This window comes from Heloderma suspectum, chromosome 2 (genome assembly GCF_057233095.1).
Source record: "Heloderma suspectum isolate Gila_16-S chromosome 2, 16-S_ref, whole genome shotgun sequence".
Classification (NCBI taxonomy): Eukaryota; Metazoa; Chordata; class Lepidosauria; order Squamata; family Helodermatidae; genus Heloderma; species Heloderma suspectum.
In genome coordinates, this window is record NC_139459.1 from 31,368,394 (window position 1) to 31,390,784 (window position 22,391).

General features: G+C 43.0%; 1 protein-coding gene across 2 annotated transcripts in view; it reads left to right on the plus strand.

Annotated features, from left to right (window-relative positions):
- The window catches only part of GHR (growth hormone receptor), a 213,653-nt gene extending 199,074 nt beyond the window's left edge, over positions 1–14,579 (plus strand). For both annotated transcript variants that reach the window (XM_084833151.1, XM_084833153.1), the window contains 3 exons: positions 2,150–2,240; positions 7,511–7,580; positions 9,742–14,579. In XM_084833151.1, the coding sequence (XP_084689277.1) occupies positions 2,150–2,240; positions 7,511–7,580; positions 9,742–10,734 (1,154 nt within the window). In that variant the 3' untranslated portion in view covers positions 10,735–14,579. The remainder of the gene's footprint in view (positions 1–2,149; positions 2,241–7,510; positions 7,581–9,741) is intronic.
- The last annotated feature ends 7,812 nt before the right edge of the window (positions 14,580–22,391 follow it).

The following is a 22,391-nucleotide window of genomic DNA, read 5'->3' on the forward strand; positions in this document are numbered from 1 at the left end:
TTAAAATCAGCTTTCCTAAAATCCAGGGTACACATTTGACTACACTCGGCTTTTGCTTCCCTTAGAACCAAGAACTCAAGCGCAACATGGTCGCTTTCCCGCAGAGTTCCTGTAACTGCTACTTGATCCACTAAGTCATCTCTTTTGGTTAGGATCAAGGCAAGGATAGCCGATCCTCTAGTTCCTTCGTCTACTTTCTGTAGGAGGAAGTTATTTGCCACACAAGTCAGGAATTTCCTGGAGGGGCCATGTTTTGCAGAATTTGTCTCCCAGCAAATATCAGGGAAATTGAAGTCCCCCATTACTACTACATCATGCTTCCTTAAAACATTGGCTAATTGCTTTTCAAAAGTTTCATCCTCGTCTTCTCCTTGATTGGATGGCCGGTAGTAGACTCCGACCACCAGGTTCCTTTTATTCTTTGCTCCATTTATTTTGATCCAGATGCTCTCGATGGGGCTACCAAGCTCATCCTCCTGTATTTCTGTGCCGAGATATTTATTTTTCACATACAGTGCAACCCCACCTCCCTTTCTGTTCCTCCTGTTCTTTTTGAACAAGTTATATCCTTCAATGGCTGTATTCCAGTCATGAGAGTCATCCCACCAAGTCTCAGTTATACCTATCAAGTCATAATTTCCCTCTTGTGTTAAGAGTTCAAGTTCATTCTGTTTGTTTCCCATACTCTGGGCATTAGTATATAGACATCGAAGATCATGTGCTTCATAGTCTGGCTTTCTTCCTACATGTGTCTGAAGACTATTATTGGGCGCTATTAGAGCTGTACTCTCCGTTGCGGTGCATGAGCCTACGTCCATTGTTACCCCCAACATTACATCTCCCTTCCCCATAGGATTCAGTTTAAAGCCCTCCTGATGAAGTTCTTCAGGCTGTGGCCAAACACATTCTTCCCATCCTTTGTGAGGTGCAACCTGTCCATTGCCAACAGCCCATCTTCCAGGAAGTGTAGCCCGTGGTCCCAGAATCCAAATCTCTCTCGTCAGCACCACCTTCGTAGCCAGTCATTCACCTGGAGTATTTTTCATTCCCTTTCTATCCCTCTTCTAACTACTGGAAGGATGGATGAGAAAACTATCTGGGCCCCAAAGTTCTTGAGTTTCCTCCCCAAAGCTTCAAACTCTGACGTGATTTCTGACATGATATGTTGGTCACAGGTAATTTGCCAGAAAAGCTTTTTTCCACAGTTTCCAATAAACATTATCATAAGTTTGACACCTGCCCATGAAACATTGGCTATTTATATATATTGCTGCAGGTGAATGTGTTTTTTATTCAAATGTTTAGTAAAGACAATTCCTTTTAAGTTAGTTAATTCTTGAAGTTGCAAAACTGGTGTAACATTTAGGTGTAACAACCAGCCGTGCTTTCAGCTCAGCCTAGATTCATATGGACTATGGGTCGGGGAAGCTTGCAAAAAGTTTATGAAGGGAGTCTGCCTGAGCCTTATCTCAGTCTGGCAAAGATTTCTTGCTCCCTAAACTTGGGAGTTCCCCAGTGGACGCTGGTGGCTCCAATGTCAGTGGGGTGGTGAATCCACTCCGGGTTTCTATCAGGACCAGTCAGAACTGTAAAGGAGCTATCCAAGGTGCAGAGCTCCTTTAGATACCTCCCTTAGAGTTCTGACTGGTTCTGACTGAAAACCAGAGTGGATTCACTGCCCCACTGACATCAGAGCCACCAGCCTCCACTGGAGTTTCCCTACACTGTGCCCTGTGTAAGAACAAAGGAATGTCCTTTCTGGATATGTGTGGTATCCATGCTTCAGTGCTATGATCCAGTAGCTGATACTAATGAATTTGTTTGCTGCATGCAAGCCCTTGAAAGACTCCAAAAAGTAGGGGATACATTTTGAAGTTTTACTCCTAGAAGGACCGGTTAGATCGAAGCAGAGGGCAAGCAAGCCACAGTGTGCAATATTTAAAATGTTGGAGTTGGCTGTTAAAAGATTTGGTTATCAGAGCAAATACTATGAAAAAAAAATATTACAAGTCCCAACGGATGTAAATCAGTAACAATTAATGTTCTTTAATACAACAGAGTGGAAAGGTTTAGCGCTGTGCTTATTGGAATATAAAGAACACTACAAAATGACGTGAATTTCTCTGTTTTTGCTGTTTTGTTGTTTCAGAATTCCAAGTTCCTTGGCCTTTGGTGATGGCCTTTGCAACACTTGGCCTGATGGTGTTGTTGTCTCTTGTCCTCTTTTCTAAACAGCAGAAGTAAGTATTGCTATATTTGCTAGATTATATGCGAGAATGTGTCACTCTTTGAACAGCTAATTTATCATTTCATACATTTCTGTCACTTTTCAGTAAAACTTGATGAACTCTGTTACAGAAAAGATTGGCAGGGGTGAACAGATTCTGAGGGCACAGTTATCTGGACAGAAGGGATTTCTGCTACTCTTTCCTACCAAATGCTTTCCTAGGGTTGATGGTGGCCAAGCGGAGAAATAAGAAATTCCTCATGGGCAGTGTGAATGGGGGATAAATGGGGGCAAGTGTCTCATTGCTAGGACCCTGTGGTTGCTTATAGGAAAGGCACTTCCAATATGCAAACCATGTATGTATATGTATCATACACACAAATAATGAACTCATCATTCTCTGAGTATGGATCCTTACATGCCAAAGCAGTACCTTGTACAAACAAGAGGGAGATATCAGCAGGCTTGGGGGGAACACATCATTTGCAGAGGTACAAAAACATATTTTAAAAAAACCCACCTTAAATGGAGTGGGAACCCCAAAACAACCCAGAGAGGACTCAGCATGCTCAGTGAGCATGGAATGCTGACTGACTATTGGGAGGGGAAAACCAAAGGAAAAACAGAATGGAATATCCTGGAAGAGGACATCGCTGGCTAGCTAGAACCCTGAAAGGGAGCACTCCACACTGCAACATTTTGTTGTAGGTCCCAGTTGTCATAACCGATTCATAATCTGGAAAGTACATATGGTTGTAATCCAAGAATATTTACCTGGAGATTACCTCCATCAATACCAATGGGACTTACATTATGGGAAAAATTGCTTGGGATAGGAGTGTTAATGTGGCAGAAAGCATTATGACCATTTGGGAAATTTAATGTGTGAGATATAGCTCCCCCACCCCACCCCAGAAATGCCACTTGGCCTTCTGTCACCTCTACTCCACCCATAATATTTCTTTCTTCACACAGGCATAGGGAGGACAAACAAAAATTCTATAGCAGCAGATAGATGACAGTTTTCTATATTGTTTTTAAAGGGTCAGACTGTATTAAGTGGTTCTGATGAAACACCAATGACCAATTTACACTAATAAAAAGCTTGTGTGAGCACTTAATTTAATATCATGTAATGCTGGAGCCACAAATACATGTGAAATCATGCCTCATGACCTCATATGAATTTGTGACTCCTCCCTCACAGAGGTAGACTGCTGACAAGGGCAGTTTTATAGCTCAGTGTTGGATTAAACTGTTAGAATGTGCTCAAAGAAAACTGGCTTTCCTGCAGCCGAACAGATAAGACCAGATGAGAAAATTTGTTTTCAGTTTCTGCAGTGTTCTCTGACACTAAAAAAAAAAGCGGGGAGAGGGGGGTCTTCTCAAGGGAACAGTTTAAAAAGAAGTTATTAGAGGATGCAGGAGGGAACTATGCTTGTCCTAAATATATACAGCTCGAGCAGTGTTGAAGATGACCATTTTCACATTTGTCTGTAAATAATGGAAACTGTTATTTCCAGATATGGCTCAATTCCCAAATGATGTCAGCAGTTATGTAGTTTGTGCAGGAGGGAAATAAACAGACTCATAGCCTAGTTGTCAGGATACAGCAATGCCATTACATGGCTTAAGAAGCCTCAGGGCCCAACTAATCTTAGGGTTGTAATCCAATGCATGTTTAGACAGAAAAAATTCCTAGAACTGCCAGCATTCCCGGAATGCTGGAAAATGTAGGAGTTTTTTTTCTGTCTAAACATGCATAGGATTGCACCCTAAATGTATCTTTTAATTTAACTTGCAGGTTTTTAAAAATATGAATAGCATTGGCTGGGACAGCCTGATAATGATCAGGACTGCAGCAGGCATGGAGGGGGAATTTATCCTTTTCCTCCCCTGCTGCAAATCTTAGGGAAATCCCTCCTCTGAGGCTGGTATTCGCTTTGGGAGAAACTCCCCACTCCATTGTCGCCAATGTGACATTCCTTCCAGTGGAAATAGATATTTCAGTGGAGGGAATTTCCCCAGGACCACAACAGGGGAGGAAAGGGTTAAATTCCCAATCCATGCATGCTGCAACTGTAAAAATTCTCAGCCCTACCCCCAGCTTATGCTATTTGCATTTTTTGAAAAGCCAGACATTATTTAAGGGCAGGTGTAGTTTAGCCCTGACTCTATGAAAGACTGGAGTCCATTGTACAGATCTCCTTTTTCTTACAGCCATCATACAGGATTTTCCGATATAGGAAATATAATTGGTTGATCGAATGTCTTTAGTCAGTTTAATTGATAGAATTACTTTTATATCTATTTCCTCACCAATATCTCAATGTCAGTGTCTTTCTTAGATACTGAGGGAAGAAGACCTCTTTCACATTTGTCCATTAATTTAATTACCAAAAGGTACTACTCAGTGTCAGAAGAAAAAGGCATCTTTGATCTATTTTTTTCTCTTTTCCATTCATAGGAGCATAGGAATCTGCTATACTGAGTCAAACCATCTAGCCCAGTATTAACAACACTGACTGGTAGTGACTCTCCAGAGTTTCAGGCAGGACTCTTTCCTAGCCCTACTTGGACATGACAGGAATTAAACCTGGGACCTTCTGAATCCACAGCATGTGCTTTTCCACTGCACTACCTTATTGCAGTAACATACCAGAACCAAAACCAGCCTCAAAATATAATTATGTGCCCATACCGCCCCACCGCTTAAAATCTATCTCCCTAACCATCTGCTCCCATCAGTAGCTCATGTCGCCAATGTGACATTCCTTCCAGTGGAAATAGATTCTTCTAAACTTTGAGCATGTACTAAGTGCCTTTCCCTCACCACTGAAACCAGAGTTCATGCCAAATGAAGAAAGCCCAAATGACAAAACATGCATAGGACCGAGCTGAAAGGGTAGTCAGTTCATTATATGGAATTGCTTAGGCACTGTATTAAGCCTGCAATACCATGCTCACAACTCAGGACTTATTTCTGAGTAAACATGCAGAACATCAAGGTGCAAACCTCCCTGCAAAAGTAACTTGTGCTGGAATCCTATGCACACTTTCCTGAGGGTAAGCCTCATTAAACATACTGGGGCTTCTGAGTAGGCATACATAGGATTGTATAAATGAACAGTATTTATCTCCCCTCCACCTAAAAACAAACAAACCAAAAACTCCTATTTTTATTAAAGCTTTCTGTTCATAGGAACATAGGAAGCTGCCTTATACTGAGTCAGACGCTGGGTCCATCTAGCACAATATTGTTGACACTGACTGGCAACAGCGGCTCTCCAGAGTTTCAAGTAGGATTCTTTCCTAGCCCTACCTGGAGATGCTGGGGATTGAATCTGGGACCTTCTGCATACCAAGCATTTGCTCTACCACTGAGCGACAGCCCTTCCTATTGCTGGATAATGGCAACTGACAAACAAAACAGCCCCAGATTTGTTTCTCCGCAGCCATGTGAACCCATTTTTCTCAAAGACTTGAGTGAGAAGGAGGAAAAACAACCCTCTTGTCTGTTTGTATAAACTCAAATACAGTTCAAAACTTCTCTTGCCCACCGAAGAGAATTCTCTTTAAGAATTCCTCAACGTATGTTCTGGGAGGAATAAAGAAGAGAAAGAAGGAACAAGATAGGGGAGGGAAGAAGAAAAGAATGGTGATTGGAAATGTAGGGTGGGCAGCAGGGAGTAGAGGAAATTCCCTAAGCCAAGCAGCTCCTTTCAGCAAGGTAATACTTCAGAGGAATTTAGGAGGCTGTCGAGGGTTTGTAAGGATTGCATGTACTGAAATTAACTTTAAGAGGTGAGGTGGCGGAGGGCTTTTTCTAGCTTGTTTAAAACTTTAGAACCTGTTTAAAAGCCTTAGCAGTTCCTCGATTATGATGTCACATAGTCCTAACCCTCGTTTTGAAATAATTTGAGTCCTATAGCTAACTTGAGTCCTACAGTAAAATCAGGTGCTGTGTGAAATACCACTATTTCACATTAAGTTCTTTCTTTCCTTCCTTCTCCCTCTTCAAAATTTCATTGCAAGCAAGCTCCCAACAGTGGGCATGTAAGAGCAGAAAAGTAAGGGGAGAGAGGTGTTTTGCACCTCAAAAAAACCCCTATACCAGAGATTAGGGATAGTGACCTCCTAATGATCACCTTAAATACCTTCTGATTAGGATCTCTAATCCCCTGTGTGCCTTGGCAGTTTTTAATTTTTGTTTTAGTCTTTGAGAAAAGGAAACCTTACACATGGTTAGCACAAAAGCCACTGGACCTAACTGTCTGAAATTTAGCAGGTTCAGTCAGCTCCATAGCGGCTGCCAGGTCCCCAAATTCCATGTATGTATGTGGAAGCACATATGCTTTGACAGATTTTCTTGAAAATTGCAAATTTTACCCATGACTAGCATAAAAGCCACTTGACCTAACTGCCTGAAATTTGGCAGCTTCAATCAGCTCCATGCAGGCTTCTAGGTCCCCAAATTCCATGCACTTACGTGGAAGAACAAAAAAAAATATAGCTCTTTGCTTTGACACATTTTCTTTTAAAAAGCAAATTTTACCCGTGGCTAGCACAAAAGCCACTAGGCATAACTGTCTGAAGTTTGGCAGATCCAGTCATCTATATAGGGGCTGCCAGGTCCACAAACTCTATGAACTTCTGTGGAAGCACACAAAAATATATAGTTCCTTGCTTTGACAGATTTTCTTGAAAATAGCAAATTTCACCTGTGACTAGCACAAAAGCCCCTGGACCTAACTGCCAGATATTGGGCAGGTTCAATCAGCTCCATGGGAGCCGGCAGGTCTCCAAATGTCATGTATTTATCATACAAAATAAAAAAGTTATGGCCATTTCTGTTTTCCAATGCAAGTCAATGGGAAAATGTAAAAAAAATGGCAATTAGGACAACTCAAAAAAATCCGGGCACAGCTCACAAGATCCAGGGCCCATGCTCAGGTAGCTCCTCCAATGACGCCCCTGGTGGAGGGAGTCATTCTGTTGTTGCAATTGTTAAACAATTAAGAGAGATCCTTTACAAGCTACTGCAAATCACCAGAGATTGATCAACCAGTAAAATTTCATCTATCTTCTGCCCAGAAAAAGTGAAAATGTCCTTCAATCACAGATTGGGATCTGCCTGGTCTGTGCAAATTATATCTGTGTATTTAATACATATTTTGGTAATGCTACCAAAATATGTAGATCTGCTGTATTGTTCATGATGTACTATTTCTACTGTAGACATAAAATGTTTGTTGAAGTTAAAAGTTAATATTTCTTTTCAAGGTTAAAGATACTGATTCTCCCTCCTGTTCCAGTGCCCAAAATTAAAGGAATTGATCCAGAGCTCTTAAAGGTAATTGGAGTTGGGGGAACTGTATAAAATTAGTGTGCAGAGTTACAGTATCAATGGTCTATAATGGTGCACTAGCTAAAGAATTTGTATTATCTGACTCCTTTCTTGGAGGTTGTGAGATCAAGTCTTCTACCTCTAGTGAAAGCACCAATAGCTACAAGTGAAATCCTATGCATTTTTTAATTTATTCAAGGTTTTCTTATTTATTTTTTCTATTGTATTGGGGTGCAGTCCAATAATCTATTGTATTATGGGTGCAATCCATAAACATCTATGCATGTTTAAGCAGAAAAAAGTCCTACAATGCCCAGTATTCTCTAGCCAGCCATGCTTTTTCTGGGACTCTTTTTTCTGTCTAAATATCCTTAGGATTGTGCCCTTGGGGGTTTTAAAAATACATTTTGTATACCACCCTGGTATCGTAAGCAGAGAGGTGGTACAAAAATATTTTAAACAAATAAATAATGTGTACTCAGAAGTAAGTCCTACTGATTTCAATTAGGCCTATTTCCAGGTAGGTTGGAAGAGGACTGCAGTCCTAATCTGGTTGGGGCAATCAAAGATGGTCTGATAAAAAGCTGATTATGTGTGCTTTCCATGTGCCTTGCACCATAGAAGTGGGAGTATCTTAACCACAACAGCCAACTTGATCTCTTGGAGTGTACTTTGACTTCTCTGCCATGTCTTTAGCAGCAGTGGGAACACAGCTCCTCTTTGCAATTGGTGGCCACCATTTTTTCCCAGAATAACCCAGGCTGACACTACATCTGGGGCATTCCGGAAAGGGGGGGAGGCACAATGGCAGACAGAAGTGGCCAAAAAAAGCTCTGCTACTGAGGAGCTATGTTCACACACCCCAGTCTTGAAATCCCCCATTATCAAATAGCCCTTTTAATTTCGCTGCCACTGCTTTAAAATCACCTGAAATAATCTATAGCAAACATGTACATATTGTGCACTTTATAGGTATGACACACTTTTTTGTCCTGAATTAAAATTAAGAAGGACACTTCAGTCTTACACCCAAAAAAGGTTTCCTTTTAGAGTTTAAAGGAATAGGAGTGTCCCACCCTCAAGAAATCACTCTCCCATTTTTCTGCATAAGGGTGCAATCCTATGCAGGTTTAGACAGAAAAAGGTCCTACAAGCATAGCTGGCTGGGGAATGCTGGGAGTTGTAGGACTTTTTTTCTGTCTAAACCTGTATAGGATTGCACCCTAAGTCATTATCTGGGCATTGGGAGGAAGAAAGCCGAAGTAAATGATGCAGAAAGACAATGGGCAGGATTCTCTGAGAGCATTTAATTCTGCTGTCTCTTCATTTGGGGTTGTTGAAGAATGACTGTTGCAGAGACAAAGCTTTACCACTCACCCCACACACACATACACATACCATGGAATTTGATTGCAGGAGTCAAGCCCACAACAGTGAATCATGCAGGGTGCAGCGGGCAGGCTCCACTGGTTGGTCATACTGGGCTCACACTATCCTGCTCCAGGCTGGGACCCCAAAGGGATATTGGTGAGAGTCAGGAAGAAACAGGCCTAGTGCAGGCTATCAGGGCGCTGGTGAGCTCCCTGTGAAACAAGAGGCTAGATCAAAGCAACTCCAAGCAAGCTAATGAAGTTGCTGGAGCCAACGGTGGGCTTTAATAGTTCCACAGCCAGGGTCTTGCCTCTAGCTCCAACCCTTCTGAGAGGAGCCTTTACAAATTAAAGGGGCTGTGCCTTATCTTTCAGGCCTTGGCTCTAGCAGAGCTGAGGGCCTCATGCTGCCCCCTGGTGTGGTCGTGGCAGGATGTCCTCCTGCACTGCTAGGACTCTGTGGAGGGTTAGGGTTAGATACTGGCAGTGCTCCCCTCTTGTAGGAGTCCGCAACAAGGCTAGTATTTCCAGGGTTCCCTGTGGGCAAGGCTCCTTCTCCCCAGTCTTCCCAATCCTGGGAGACACTAGGGTCCTGGTCTAGGTGACATTCGGAAGCCTTAAATTATGCAATGAATGGCATGCTAGCAGTTCTGTCCCAGCAAACTGGTGTGCTGTAGCACACAGCTTGGGACTTTACTGGTATGTGTATTTAGAACACGTACAGTGCTGACATGTTGAAACAATCGTATAATTGTTGCTCCTTTCATGCAATTTTGTTTTAAAAATTTGCTCCGTAGAAAGGAAAACTTGATGAAGTCAACTCCATCCTAGCCAGTCATGGTAGCTACATGCCACAGCTGTACAGCGATGACTCTTGGGTGGAATTCATTGAGCTGGACATAGACGAGGCAGAAGAGAGGACTGAAGGGTCGGATACTGACCGGCTCCTTGGCGATGATCACTTGAAGTCTCACGGCTGCCTTGGAGTAAGAGATGATGATTCCGGCCGGGCCAGCTGCTGCGAGCCTGATATCCCGGAGACTGACTTCAGCGCAAGTGACACGTGTGATGGAACCTCAGACGTCGACCAGTCCAAAAAGGCAAGTGACAAAGAAGAGGATCTCTTGTGCCTTGATCAAAAAGATAGTGAGAAGCCAGCGTCAGGTCTTGATGATGCATCTACTCTGCTGCCATCTGATGACCCAGCCAAAGATAAGCAGCCAAAAGCCTGTGTTTTTGTCACTGACAGTACAGAGATGACCAGCCCACCTGTCCAAACCCAGCTAAGCAACCAGAGTTCAGTGGCCAACATTGACTTTTACACACTGGTCAGCGACATTACGCCAGGAGGAAGTGTTGTGCTTTCTCCAGGACAAAAAATGAAGATGGGGAGAGCCCAAAGTGAGGCCCAGAAAGAACCAGTTGTACAGTGCCAGCCAAGCTTTGAGATGGACAGTGCCTATTTCTGTGAATCAGATGTGAAAAAATGTGTCACTGTGACGCCTCCTCACACAGAGGCGGAGCCAGAAGTTCAAGAGCAGAGCTTTCCTGAGGGTGCTTACTTCGACACCAAGAGCCTTACCACTAGTGCTGTGAACCCTGCTATGGCAGCCACGGAAGAAGAACCAGAACGTTCGGAGATGCATGTGGCGGACTATACCTCCATTCATGTAGTACAGTCTCCACAAGGCCTTGTGCTCAATGCTACAGCTCTTCCTGTGCCAGACAAGGAATTCCTCGTATCATGTGGTTATGTGAGCACAGACCAACTTAACAAAATGCTGCCATAGCTTTCTTTCCCTTGACTATGTGGAAAACAGTATCATCCTTCTCAACCCACGCCTCCATGAGGCTCCAAAACACACATGGAACTCTCCAAGAACAGGGGCTTTCCAATTCACTTCAGTATTACAGAAAACATCTCATGTTTGCAGAACATTACCAACATTTACATGAATAGGGAGGGCCTTACTTATGTGGAGCTCCATGTGCATATTGGAGTCCCTGCATGCTCATATGGAGCTCTCTCTCTCTCTCTCTCTCTCTCTCTATATATATATATATATATATATACATACACACACACACACACACACACACACACACGCATAGAGTTGCCTTGGCTGTGTGTATGCTTAAACCAAAACAAGTATGTTCAATATTTTCAAAGGGGGGTGGAGGTGCACTCCCTTCCACTTTTACCTGCGATATTGAATCAATCACAGTATTGCTGTTGTGTTTTGTAAATATTGCCTTATGAAATGTTGGCGGGGCTTGTTCAGTAGCGGTGACCGTCTTTTGTTATTGTAGGTGTTGAGTTTGGGATATTCTTAACACATTGGATGACTATGTAATGTGTCATAAATACTCTTTCTTCAGCAAGCTAATATCGGGGGGGGGGGTTCACTTTGAACATTTGATGTTCAGTCATACCATATGCTGAGATGTTTATACTGGGAATTGGAGAATGAAACATTGGGTAGAGACGCAAAAATAGTTAGGTGAAATAATACATTTATTTTGATTTATATAAATATGAACCTATTTTAATACTTTAGACAAGCAGACATGAATGTTTTATATTTACACTGCACACTGTAGTTTAATTATAATGATCCACCTATGGAACGAATCTGCTGCAAACCATTGTAGCAATTTAAAAAATTAATATAAGGAGAAAAAAATTTTTACAGAACACTTTATACCTCCACAAAAGCTATTAGAGAACTATTAGAGAAGTTGCAACACTACTTTATTGGAGTCTGTCTGTTTCTTAAAAGTACTATTCATACATTTTGTAGCAAATCACAATGTGTACAACGAATACTTTCCGTCACCAGATATTTCTTTCTTGTTACACCAGCACATCATACAGTTTATATAGCAGTAAAAAGTAAAATAGGTGTGGATATTTCAGGGCCTTTCAGGAACACAATTACACTTTTATGGGACATTTAGAAACACACAAGAACAGGCATTGGTGACTTGACAATTCTATTCTTCACAACAAATCCTTAAGTCCTTCCCTCAGAAATCTTTCAAGGAACTCGGCACTAATAAGGAGTGAAAGCCGAGTCAGGGACTCCAGGTTATTTTAAAGCTCAGACTCTGAATCAAATGAAGTTATAGAACTCAGTACAGTATTGTTAACAACGCAATTTTTTTGCATATTCTGTACACCTCAGCTGTAGTAGGGAGGCTTTAAAGAAGTAGCATAGCTTAAGCCTTATTTACATTTATGTTTTTTCTCGAGGTACGCCTTAACGTACGTCAATTTCAAATTTTGTTTACATAGCCAAGGGTTAAATTCAAAGGCCTATTCAAATGTGCAACCCCCACAGGCTTATTTTCCCTATGTTGTCTTATAGTCAGGTGTCACTACTGCACTGCGCCTGCAGGGAGCCATACCTGACTCTAGACCTGAAGTGTGTCCAGCTCAGACTTCCTGAAGTCGGTGATCCGAGTTGGGAACCTGGGGCCCAGCCTCAAACTCAGAGGTTCCCAGTTCAAGACCCGTGGTCATCTAGCCCAATATTATCCACTCCTACTGAAAGGAGGTAACCAGGGTTTTTAGTAGAGGTCTTTCAGATCACCTGCTGCCTGAACCTTTTTCTAAACTGGAGATGCCAAGGATAAACTTGGGACCTTCTGTGGGCAAAGCACATGCTCTACCACTGAGCTAGTGACCTCTGGTGGTGAGCACAAAGCTGTGCAGAGAAACCTTACCATGAGCCAGATGGTACACAGTGACAGCTATTGCTGTTCCATCACTTGTGGTGGTTGGTAGGGATCGACCTGCAATCATCCAAGTGGCTGCTGGCTACATTGCCACATTCACGCTAATAGAGAACCAAGTGGAGAAAGGAAGAGTTGCTTATGTTTGGATTGGCCTGAACAGGATTTAAATCTAGGAGAAGAGTCCTTGGATTAACAGAGGTTCTTCCTTTCCGCTCTGGTTACTTTTAAGACAACAGCAGGCCGTCAAAGTTTGTGGCTATCTGAAAAGCTGTGATCATGGAATGTGGAATATAAGCACCTTCCTGGAAATGTGTTTATATTACAGCTAGGTTGGTTGTCATGTTTGTTTTTTTAATGAGATGAAGGTCCACATCTGGACCCCCAGTTACCAGTGTTTGCCTTAGGCTACAGTCCTAAACATAACTGCAGCACAATCCTACCCATGTTTACTTCAAAGTGATTCCCACTGAGTGCAATGTGATGGCTACCAATTTGGATGGCTTTAAAAGGGGGTTAGACAAATTCCTAGAAGAGAAGGCTATCAGTGGCTACTAGCCCTGATGGCTATATGCTGCCTCCAGTATCAGAGGCAGTATGCCTAGGTACACCAGTCACTGGAGAACATGGGCGGAAGGGCTTGCACTCATGTCCTGCTTGTGGGTTTCCCATTGACAGCTGGTTGGCCACTGTGTGAACAGAATGCTGGACTAGATGGACCCTTGGTCTGATCCAGCATGATTCTTCTTAATGGGGCTGACGCCCTAGTAAGTGTGTTTTATGATTGCAGCCGTAAGTAGGGAGAAGCCCCTCAGGACTCCATGGGATTTTCTTCTGAATAAACATGCTTAGGATTGCACTGTTGCAATTGGAGCCTGGTTACACATTACATCCCACATGAAAAGTAGCTAGCGTCTGATTATTTAGAATTTTGAAGGCTCTCCCTCAACAATCAAGGAAAGGTAGAGGAGCTTTCTTTTCACGTGGTGATTGTAATGTGAAGCCAGGCTCCGTGAATATAATATGTAGCGAGGCAGGGATAAGCAACCTGCTGCCCTCCAGACATTTTGGAGAACAACTCCCACAATTCTTGACTGTTGGCTATGCTGGCTGGGGGTTGTGGGAGTTGTACTTGCCTGCCCCCGCTCTAAGGGATCCTGTCAGAAGTAATAGCCTGAATCTCAAGTGGGTAGAGCTCCACATAAGCAGATGACAGCAAGATCTAACAGTTACCTGAAATGGTGCACAGGTGTCTGTGTGTGTGTGTGTGTGTGTGTGTGTGTTTTTAAATGACAGCAAGTTTGATCTGAGACAACAATAGTGAATTTTAAAATCCCAGCATCCTGGGATCATGTAAGCAAACCTTGAGAAGCAAATCACATGCATAAGCATTTTTAAAAGAAAGAGTGTAGCTCAGAAACAAATTATTATTTACTTCAGAAATCCTCTTTTCTGATGTACTCACTATTTTAACAAATATATCTACATTTAAACAGCAAATATAAGCAAGGATGTTGTCTTCTCAATGGTTGGAACTGGGAAATTCTGTATCTGGCTTGTACTTTTGAAATAATGTTTATAAGATACTCTGCTTACTTGCTGTTAACATTCTTTCTAACAGCTGCTTTCTTTAGTTTTAGGCACTAATGCCATTAAATCTATGTAAGTCTCCCTTGGGGGGCATAGGAGTCTTATGCTACATTTCTCTTGAGAGAATGTTTCAATCACCAAAAACTAGTTAAATACCTCAATCAATCTCAGAATGTCATTTTGGTACTTTGCCAGTTACACAAGCCATTATGCCACAGTATGAAGATTTGTGTCTTTCTGTTTATATTTAACTTGCCTTACGTCAGTGTTCTTATTTCCTCCTCAAAGTTTAATAAATTTATTTTCTTCAATCCATCATGATATAATTGCATATTTCATTGCAGAAACTTTACAAAGGGTGAAGACACATTTAAGCTGCTATCAATCTTTTATTGTTTGTCACCATTTTCCAGATGTTATTCATGGGCTCTGAGCCTCAACCATGGGTGGGACAGAGGGCATGATTGACAGCCATAATCCAAGAGACTTCAGGCTGCAAAAGCTCCCCATGCCTACCTTTGGAAGCTGAGAAAAAAAAAAGCTATCACTCCCAACTATCCACACTTATTCCCCATGCAAACTGTGGCCTCAGATGGTGAAACACCACTGAAGAAATCTTGGTCCAACAAGCTGTTCCATTAATTTTGTGAATGTAATTCACATGGATATTTTTGTTATGTAAATAGTAGCCATGGTATTTATATAATCCTGAGCAGCTTGGCAATAGTGTGTGTATATATGTGAGAGAGAGGGAGGGGAAGTTTTCTTTTCTCCAAAGCTGTTATTGGGATTTCATGGAAACCCTGCATTAGCGCCAATCGGAGCTTCCTTTCAAATGCCAAAAAAAAAAAAAAAAAGCTTTAGAGAGGCGACTGTTTGTTAGAACTGTAGTAGAGCGAGACAGGGCTGGTTTGCATGACATGGGTTATTTCCATGGTGAGGCAGTGGCACATGTGTGACTGCCATTTTGCATATCCAACCCCCACTTGGTGGTGGTTGTGTCATGCGAACCTGGTGAACATGGGTTATGCAAGGGTTAAACAATCCTCGCATAACCCTAGAACAGACCATGGGTTATGCGAGGGTTTAACCCTCGCATAACCTGTGCTTGCCATATTCGCACAACATGACTACTTCGAAATGGGGGTTGGATATGCAAAGTGGCACCCATGGGCACCGCAGCTTGTCATGAGTTGAATAACCCACAATGAGCTGCTCCACGACATGTGAATCAGGTTATTGAGTTCAATTCCCACAATCACCACTTCCCATGATGCAGAAGCTGTTCAAGCTTCGCGGACGTTGCTATTTACGTAACAAAAAACCTTGTGTTAATTGCATTCATGCAATTAACATCAGGTTAATTCAGGGGTGCTGAACCACTTTCAGCCTGATGGCTACATTCCATTTCAGAGAAGCTCTCGGAGACCACATTTCAGTGGTGGGTGGGGCAAAAAGGTTGGGGCCAAAACACCAACATATTGTAGCTGAAAGCTCTTGCTCCCAGTAACTCAGCCTTAGGAGAGGCATCTTAACCATTTAGAATGGGGGGGAAACTGCAGAAAAACCAGGAAACCACCCAGTGATTGGGGAAAGGGGGAGTTGCCATTTGGGGAACTCCAAAGGGCTGGAGTTGGCCTCAAAAGGGCCAGATAAGACCCTCAGGCCTGAGGTTTTACACCCTGGGTTGGTTTGTCCCTCAGGCGATCACTCCAGCAGTCATAGAGCAGGCAAGGAACCAGTCCAGCTGGGAGGAAATCATTTCAGATGTTCTGATGAGATTTGCTTAACCATTTAATGCAGACTAAAGACCACATATCTATGTCAGCCAAGATAACTGATCTAGGGTGTAGTAAAGCACCAAAAGGCATCTAGGCCTTTGTAGCATATTACACTAACCAATAACACACCATCTCAATAACACACAAGAACGAATGTTTTGTGGGGAAAGGTCATACGATGTGAGAGAAGAGAGGAGTAAATTATAAATTGGTATTGATTTACTTAATAGAAGAAGGCTATGAAGAGCTAGACTGGGGAGAAATGTATAGGCTGGGATCTTCTCTTCTGGATTCCAGTCTGACCTTTGCACACTTTCCAGACTTGCAAGGCCTTAGCCCAGACAAAACACCAAAAACAACTGCAGCCTCAATAAGGAAATATTTACAAGCTTCTGCAGGACCATGGCTTATTATTTTCTAAGGGGGGTAGTAGTTGTACCTGGTTTCTAACAAGCATTCTCTATCACATGCATAGGGAAAATAGTGTCAGATGTTTCAAGGGCTACAGGTTTTCCTTACACCAACCTACGTAACCTGTGCCATTTCCACAAGACTTACTGAGTTAGAAGTAAATGCACCTCCTCTGCTTTGAAGCACCCCTAAACTCCTTTAGGGGGAGTGCAACATCATTTAGAACAGGCTACACACCACCTCCCTTAGCAGTAGGATGGCCAGCCAGCAGTACCACCATCTGATACGCGCTGAGTTTCATTGGTTGTGTGATGCAGAAGTTCTAGGGGAGGTGGGGGGGACTGATTTTGCAATGTGATTTCTCAGTTGCATGGGATGCCCTCTAGCAAATATTAATCCAGGCTGCACAGACACTGCCCACTATTACTTTTATAAGGGCTAACACTGCAGAAATTGTACTCATTTCCAGCACCAGCCAAACCCTCCACTGCTCGTACGACTAAATGGAGAAAAAGGAATCTGAGGAGACATCTACATATCACCTCTGTGAATGTTGGAAGGATCTCCCAACACATGCACTGAATAAAGTGAGCTGAGCTGCTCCAAAACCAATGCTCAATATACAAGCCAGATGTCTGCATCATTCCCAAGAAGCATTTGGCTGTGGAATCCATCATGCACCAGACACCTTCAACTTACTCCCATTTTATTCCCAAAGTCTGGTAGTTATTAAAGAAAAAGCACCTTGGGGAACAACAGTCCCCACTCCCACCCCAAATCCACTCAAAGTGCGCAACTGGGGAGAGGGAGAAAGCTAAGTTAATAACTTCTCCCAGCTTCCTACTGCAAAGATCCACAAACATGTGAGCTTATCTTAAGTAAAAGCCATTGTGTGATGTGAGACACTCACCATGTCACCCCTTGGTCATCCAGAAGTGGGGGAGGGAGCAGGTGAAGGACGATAGCAATAGGCTTATAATATGAATTATAATAATGAGGGTGCTTCCAGATGAAGCTTTTATTATGCAATCACCCTGCCTCGTTCATGCAATTTCACAAGGGGTCCAGACATGGTTGTTTTCCATTTCTAAACTCCCATGTTTTCCCACCACGTCTTCCATCTTTTTCTTACCACAGAAAATCCATTAAAGAGGGAAAGATGAAATAGCTACACAGTGTCTTTTGATTGGTAGCACTAGGACCCTTATGTATGGAAGCAGCCAAACTCACCAGTGACACTGAAAGCAAATCCCCAACCCTGGTGTAGGTTAAAACCATGGACATAACTGTGAGCCATGCATACTGAAAACAGTGACAGAAGGAATCGCATTGGGTTCTGTAAGAGAACAATTTCTGCAGCTGAGTCCCCTTATTTATGAATGTGATGTTGGATCCATATTTAAACTGAATCAACTGTGCTGGAAAAGTGGACTTCTCCACCCCCTCCCCACCCTCTCACAGCAGCCCCTCGAGCCCCTTGAAAATGTTCCATAGTCAGGAGGCCCTGCTGAAAGGGGTGAGCTACAGTGTGGGGAGGAGGGAGGACTCCCAAAAATCAGGGAGAGCGACCTTCCACGAGTGTAGTCCTTCCTCTTGCAAAAGGCCTGGATCCAAACTGTGTGTGTGGCATATCCTTGGGTTTCAGAAGGGGAAAGCAATCATTTACAAATACAAGGCAACAGAAATGGAATACACAACTAAATATTATTTATTTATGTACTTAAAAATTATAAAATTGTACCTTCTGCCTAGCAGGCGGTTGGGGTGATGTACAATAAAAACATTAAGGGCAGTCTCCATGAGCAGCCAGCCCCATCCGATCCCTTTCCATAAGTGGCACTTGCTGCTTGCAGAACAGATTTAGCACTTCCAAGGGCGACCCGAAACAAGTGGAAAGGCTTGTTTCTGGAATGGGGCAGGCCAGCAGAGTTCACATAACAGAGCTCCACTGATCTGCCCCATTCCAGAAACAGGTGTTTCCGGTCATTTGGGGGCTCGCCCCAGAAGTGCTAAGTCTCCATTTCACCACTTGTGGAAGGGAATCAGTGAGATTGGCCTCTCACAAAATGGAAGTAGTGGTGGGTCCCGCTCACAGATGAGCAGCATTGAATATTGCCCTAAAAGTTCACAGAAAAAGCAAGGAACAAAAGAACAAAATCATGCAAAGCAATTTACAAGTGGCATTAAAATTGAAGCAGCAAAAATATTTAACATTAAAAGCTTGATGGTACAGGACTGTCTACTTTGCCTGTCTAAAGCAAAAGAATTACATAAAATGCAGGGAAATTATCCCACTCTTGCTTAACCCCAGATATTAAAAATCAGTTCCAAGGGAGGTCTGGGATCCAAAGAACTGTGAAACTAGTTTTTTAAGCCCAACAGAACTTTGGAACCCACCCACTCCACAAGACAAGACTCTGTGTCCCAAGACACGTTTTTTAAAATGGCAATCGAAATTTTGAGCAATGCTGGTTGGAACATATTATGGAATATGTTATTTATGTGGATTGCAGCTTGAGATCGACAGGCATATGGTCAAGGAACACCTCATTACTTTGAATGAGTTCAAATCTCCAGGGCCAGATGAACTGCATCCTAGAGTCATAAAGGAACTGGCAGAAGAACTCTCAGAACCACTGTCTATTCTCTTTGAGAAATCATGGAGGACGGGGGAAGTGCCAGATGACTGGAGGAGGGCTAACGTTGTCCTATCTTCAAAAAGGGTAAAAAGGAGGAACCTGGGAACTACAGACCAGTCAGTCTGACATCAATACCTGGGAAAATTCTGGAGCAGATCATAAAGCAATCCATCTGGAAGCACCTTGACAACAATGCCGTGATTACTCGAAGCCAACATGGATTTGTCAAAAACAAGTCCTGCCAGACAAATCTGATCTCATTTTTTGATCAAGTAACCTCCCTTGTAGACCGTGGGAATGCTGTAGACATCATATACCTCGACTTCAGCAAAGCTTTCGACAAAGTGCCCCATGATATCCTGATGAGCAAACTAGCTCAAAGTGGGCTAGATGAAACAATGATCCGGTGGATCCACAGTTGGCTACAGAATCGGACTCAAAGAGTGCTTCTCAATGGGACCTTCTCAAACTGGGGAGAGGTAACGAGTGGGGTACCGCAGGGCTCAGTCCTGGGCCCAGTGCTCTTCAACGTTTTTATTAATGACTTGGAGGAGGAGGTGCAGGGAATGCTGATCAAATTTGCAGATGACACAAAATTGGGCAGGATAGCTAATACTTTGAAAGACAGAAACAAAATTCAAAGTGATCTGGATAGACTGGAGCGCTGGGCAGAAAACAACAGAATGACATTTAATAGGGATAAATGCCAAGTTCTGCACCTAGGAAAAAGAAACCAAATGCACAGTTACAAGATGGGGGATACATGGCTCAACCACACTACAAGCGAGAAGGATCTTGGAATTGTTGTAGATCACAAGCTGAATATGAGCCAACAATGTGATGTGGCTGCAAAAAAGGCAAATGCTATTTTGGGCTTCATTCATAGAAGCATAGCTTCCAAATCCCGGGAAGTACTAGTTCCCCTCTACTCAGCACTGGTTAGGCCTCATCTGGAGTACTGTGTCCACTTCTGGGCACCACACTTTAAGAAGGATGCAGACAAACTGGAGAGGGTTCAGAGGAGGGCAACAAAGATGATCGGGGGACTGGAAACAAAGCCCTATGAAGACAGACTGAAAGAACTGGGCGTGTTTAGCCTTGAGAAGAGATGACTGAGGGGAGATATGATAGCACTCTTCAAGTACTTGAAAGGTTGTCACAGAGAAGAAGGCCAGGATCTCTTCTGGATCATCCCAGAGTGCAGGACACGGAATAATGGGCTCAAGTTACAGGAAGCCAGATTCCGGCTGAACATCAGGAAAAACTTCCTGACTGTTAGAGCAATAAGACAATGGAACCAATTACCTGGGGAGGTGGTGGGCTCTCCCACACTGGAGGCCTTCAAGACGAGGCTGGACAGCCATTTGTCAGGGATGCTCCGACTTGGATTCCTGCATTGAGCAGGGGGTTGGACTCGATGGCCTTGTAGGCCCCTTCCAGCCCTACTATTCTATGATTCTATGAACAAGGCTAGAGGGTTAGTTCATATTTCCTCACAGGTAGCTCAGTATGTATGATGAGATTTATATTTTGCCATCAATAACAATAGATGTACTGACTTTAATCTGCAAATATTTCATTTTATCTATTGCTAGAGCTGCCTAGAGGAAATGAGGTAATTCTTCATAGGACCAAAGGAATGATTAATGGAGGAAGCCTCTGTGCAGTAAGGATCATAATACATTAAAGCAAAATGACAAGTCAACGCTGGACTAAGGTTGGATGGTGTTTTATCTTAGATCCACATGCATAATCCATTCTACATTAATTTTCTCCAAACTGCTAAACTTTGGGATTTAGGGGGCAAAGGATAGGAGTGAAAATATTTAGTGAATTCTTAAGGCAAGGCAATCTAAAATGTTAAAGGCATATTTAAAATAAAACTTTCTTTTTTAAAAAGCCTAGATAGTTTTGTGTTTCATCCCCAAATCCCTTAAAGTGGTGACTTTGACTGAAGACAATTCCATTCCAAGTAGTATAGGTGAAATCAGACCATTATTTAAGGGACACAGGGAGAGCAATCCCATGGCCCCTAGTCAGCATCTGGGGGGGGCCATAGGATTTTTCAGATTCCTGGTTCTGATGCCAGAGACAGTGCTCCGACCTCAGACCCAGGAGTCTGGGGGCCCCTCCCGCTCCCCCTTCCTCTCGCAGCCAGTGTGGCAAGAACCACGCCAGCTGCCTCTATGAGCTCACAAATGCAAGCTCAGAGAGGAGGGAAGGGGGTGTGCCAGTGGGCCAGAAGGGGAGGGGATTGGGGAAGTGGAGATACGAGCTGACCGCAGCCTTCCCCAGCCTCTCTCCCTCCCCAACACCTCAGGTAGATGGGCGAAAACAACCATCTAGCTAAATGGCAGAGCAGGAGGTTCAGCGGCCTCCAAGTTCAGAGGCTTATGAGGATTCAGGGCAGATCCAATAGGACTGCACTCTAAGAGAAACAAAAGCACCCAATATGTGCAAATGATCCCAACCCTTTAAAGACAACAAGCTTGATAGAATGGATCTTGCACAAAAGAGTATTGAGATTGCATCCTATGATTAAAATAAATACCACATTAGGATACCGAGAATCTGAAACAGGGCTGCACATCAAGCCAGATTAAGCCAACCAGCCATGTTGAGCAGTCCACAACTGGCTTGATAGGCCTCCCATATTTACCACCAGCCCAACCCTGCAAAAACTAGGGAAGGGGGGAATATTGTCAAGCACCTGGCAGGCCACAATAATGTGGATGATGAGTTGCTTTTGGCTTGGTGGCTCACAGGTTGTGCAGGCTTGAGATAAGTATATATTCAGCTACGTAGACTACAGTGTTCTTTTCTACCTCCATGGGCATTATTTTGGATCCTCTCTGGAACTCTTATCTAGTGGTTACTGCTTCCATTTAGCCATGAAATAAGTCACTGAACAAAAAACACTTTTGCTTTATTTTCTAGGTTCATAAAAGCACCAAATGGGACATCCACTCCCTCCCGTGAGCACTCAGGATTAAGCTGATTCCCCATAATACATTCAACTAAGCAATCTTGAAATATGGCAATGTTTCTTCTGATGCCGTTTAATATTCCTATAAAAGGCTCAATTGGCCAGAATTTTAGAGAACAACTTATTACTGGTAACCAAACTTTTGACCTGCTCACCTCCCTCTTTCAGCAAAATATTATCAGTTCTTTCTTCCTGTCTGTAGGCATTTCAAAACTATTTCCTGCTCTTTTTTATTCAATCATAGAGAAACGCACTACACAGCAGCTGTCCTAAGGTGTGACTCTTAGCCTTGCATACAGTGCACA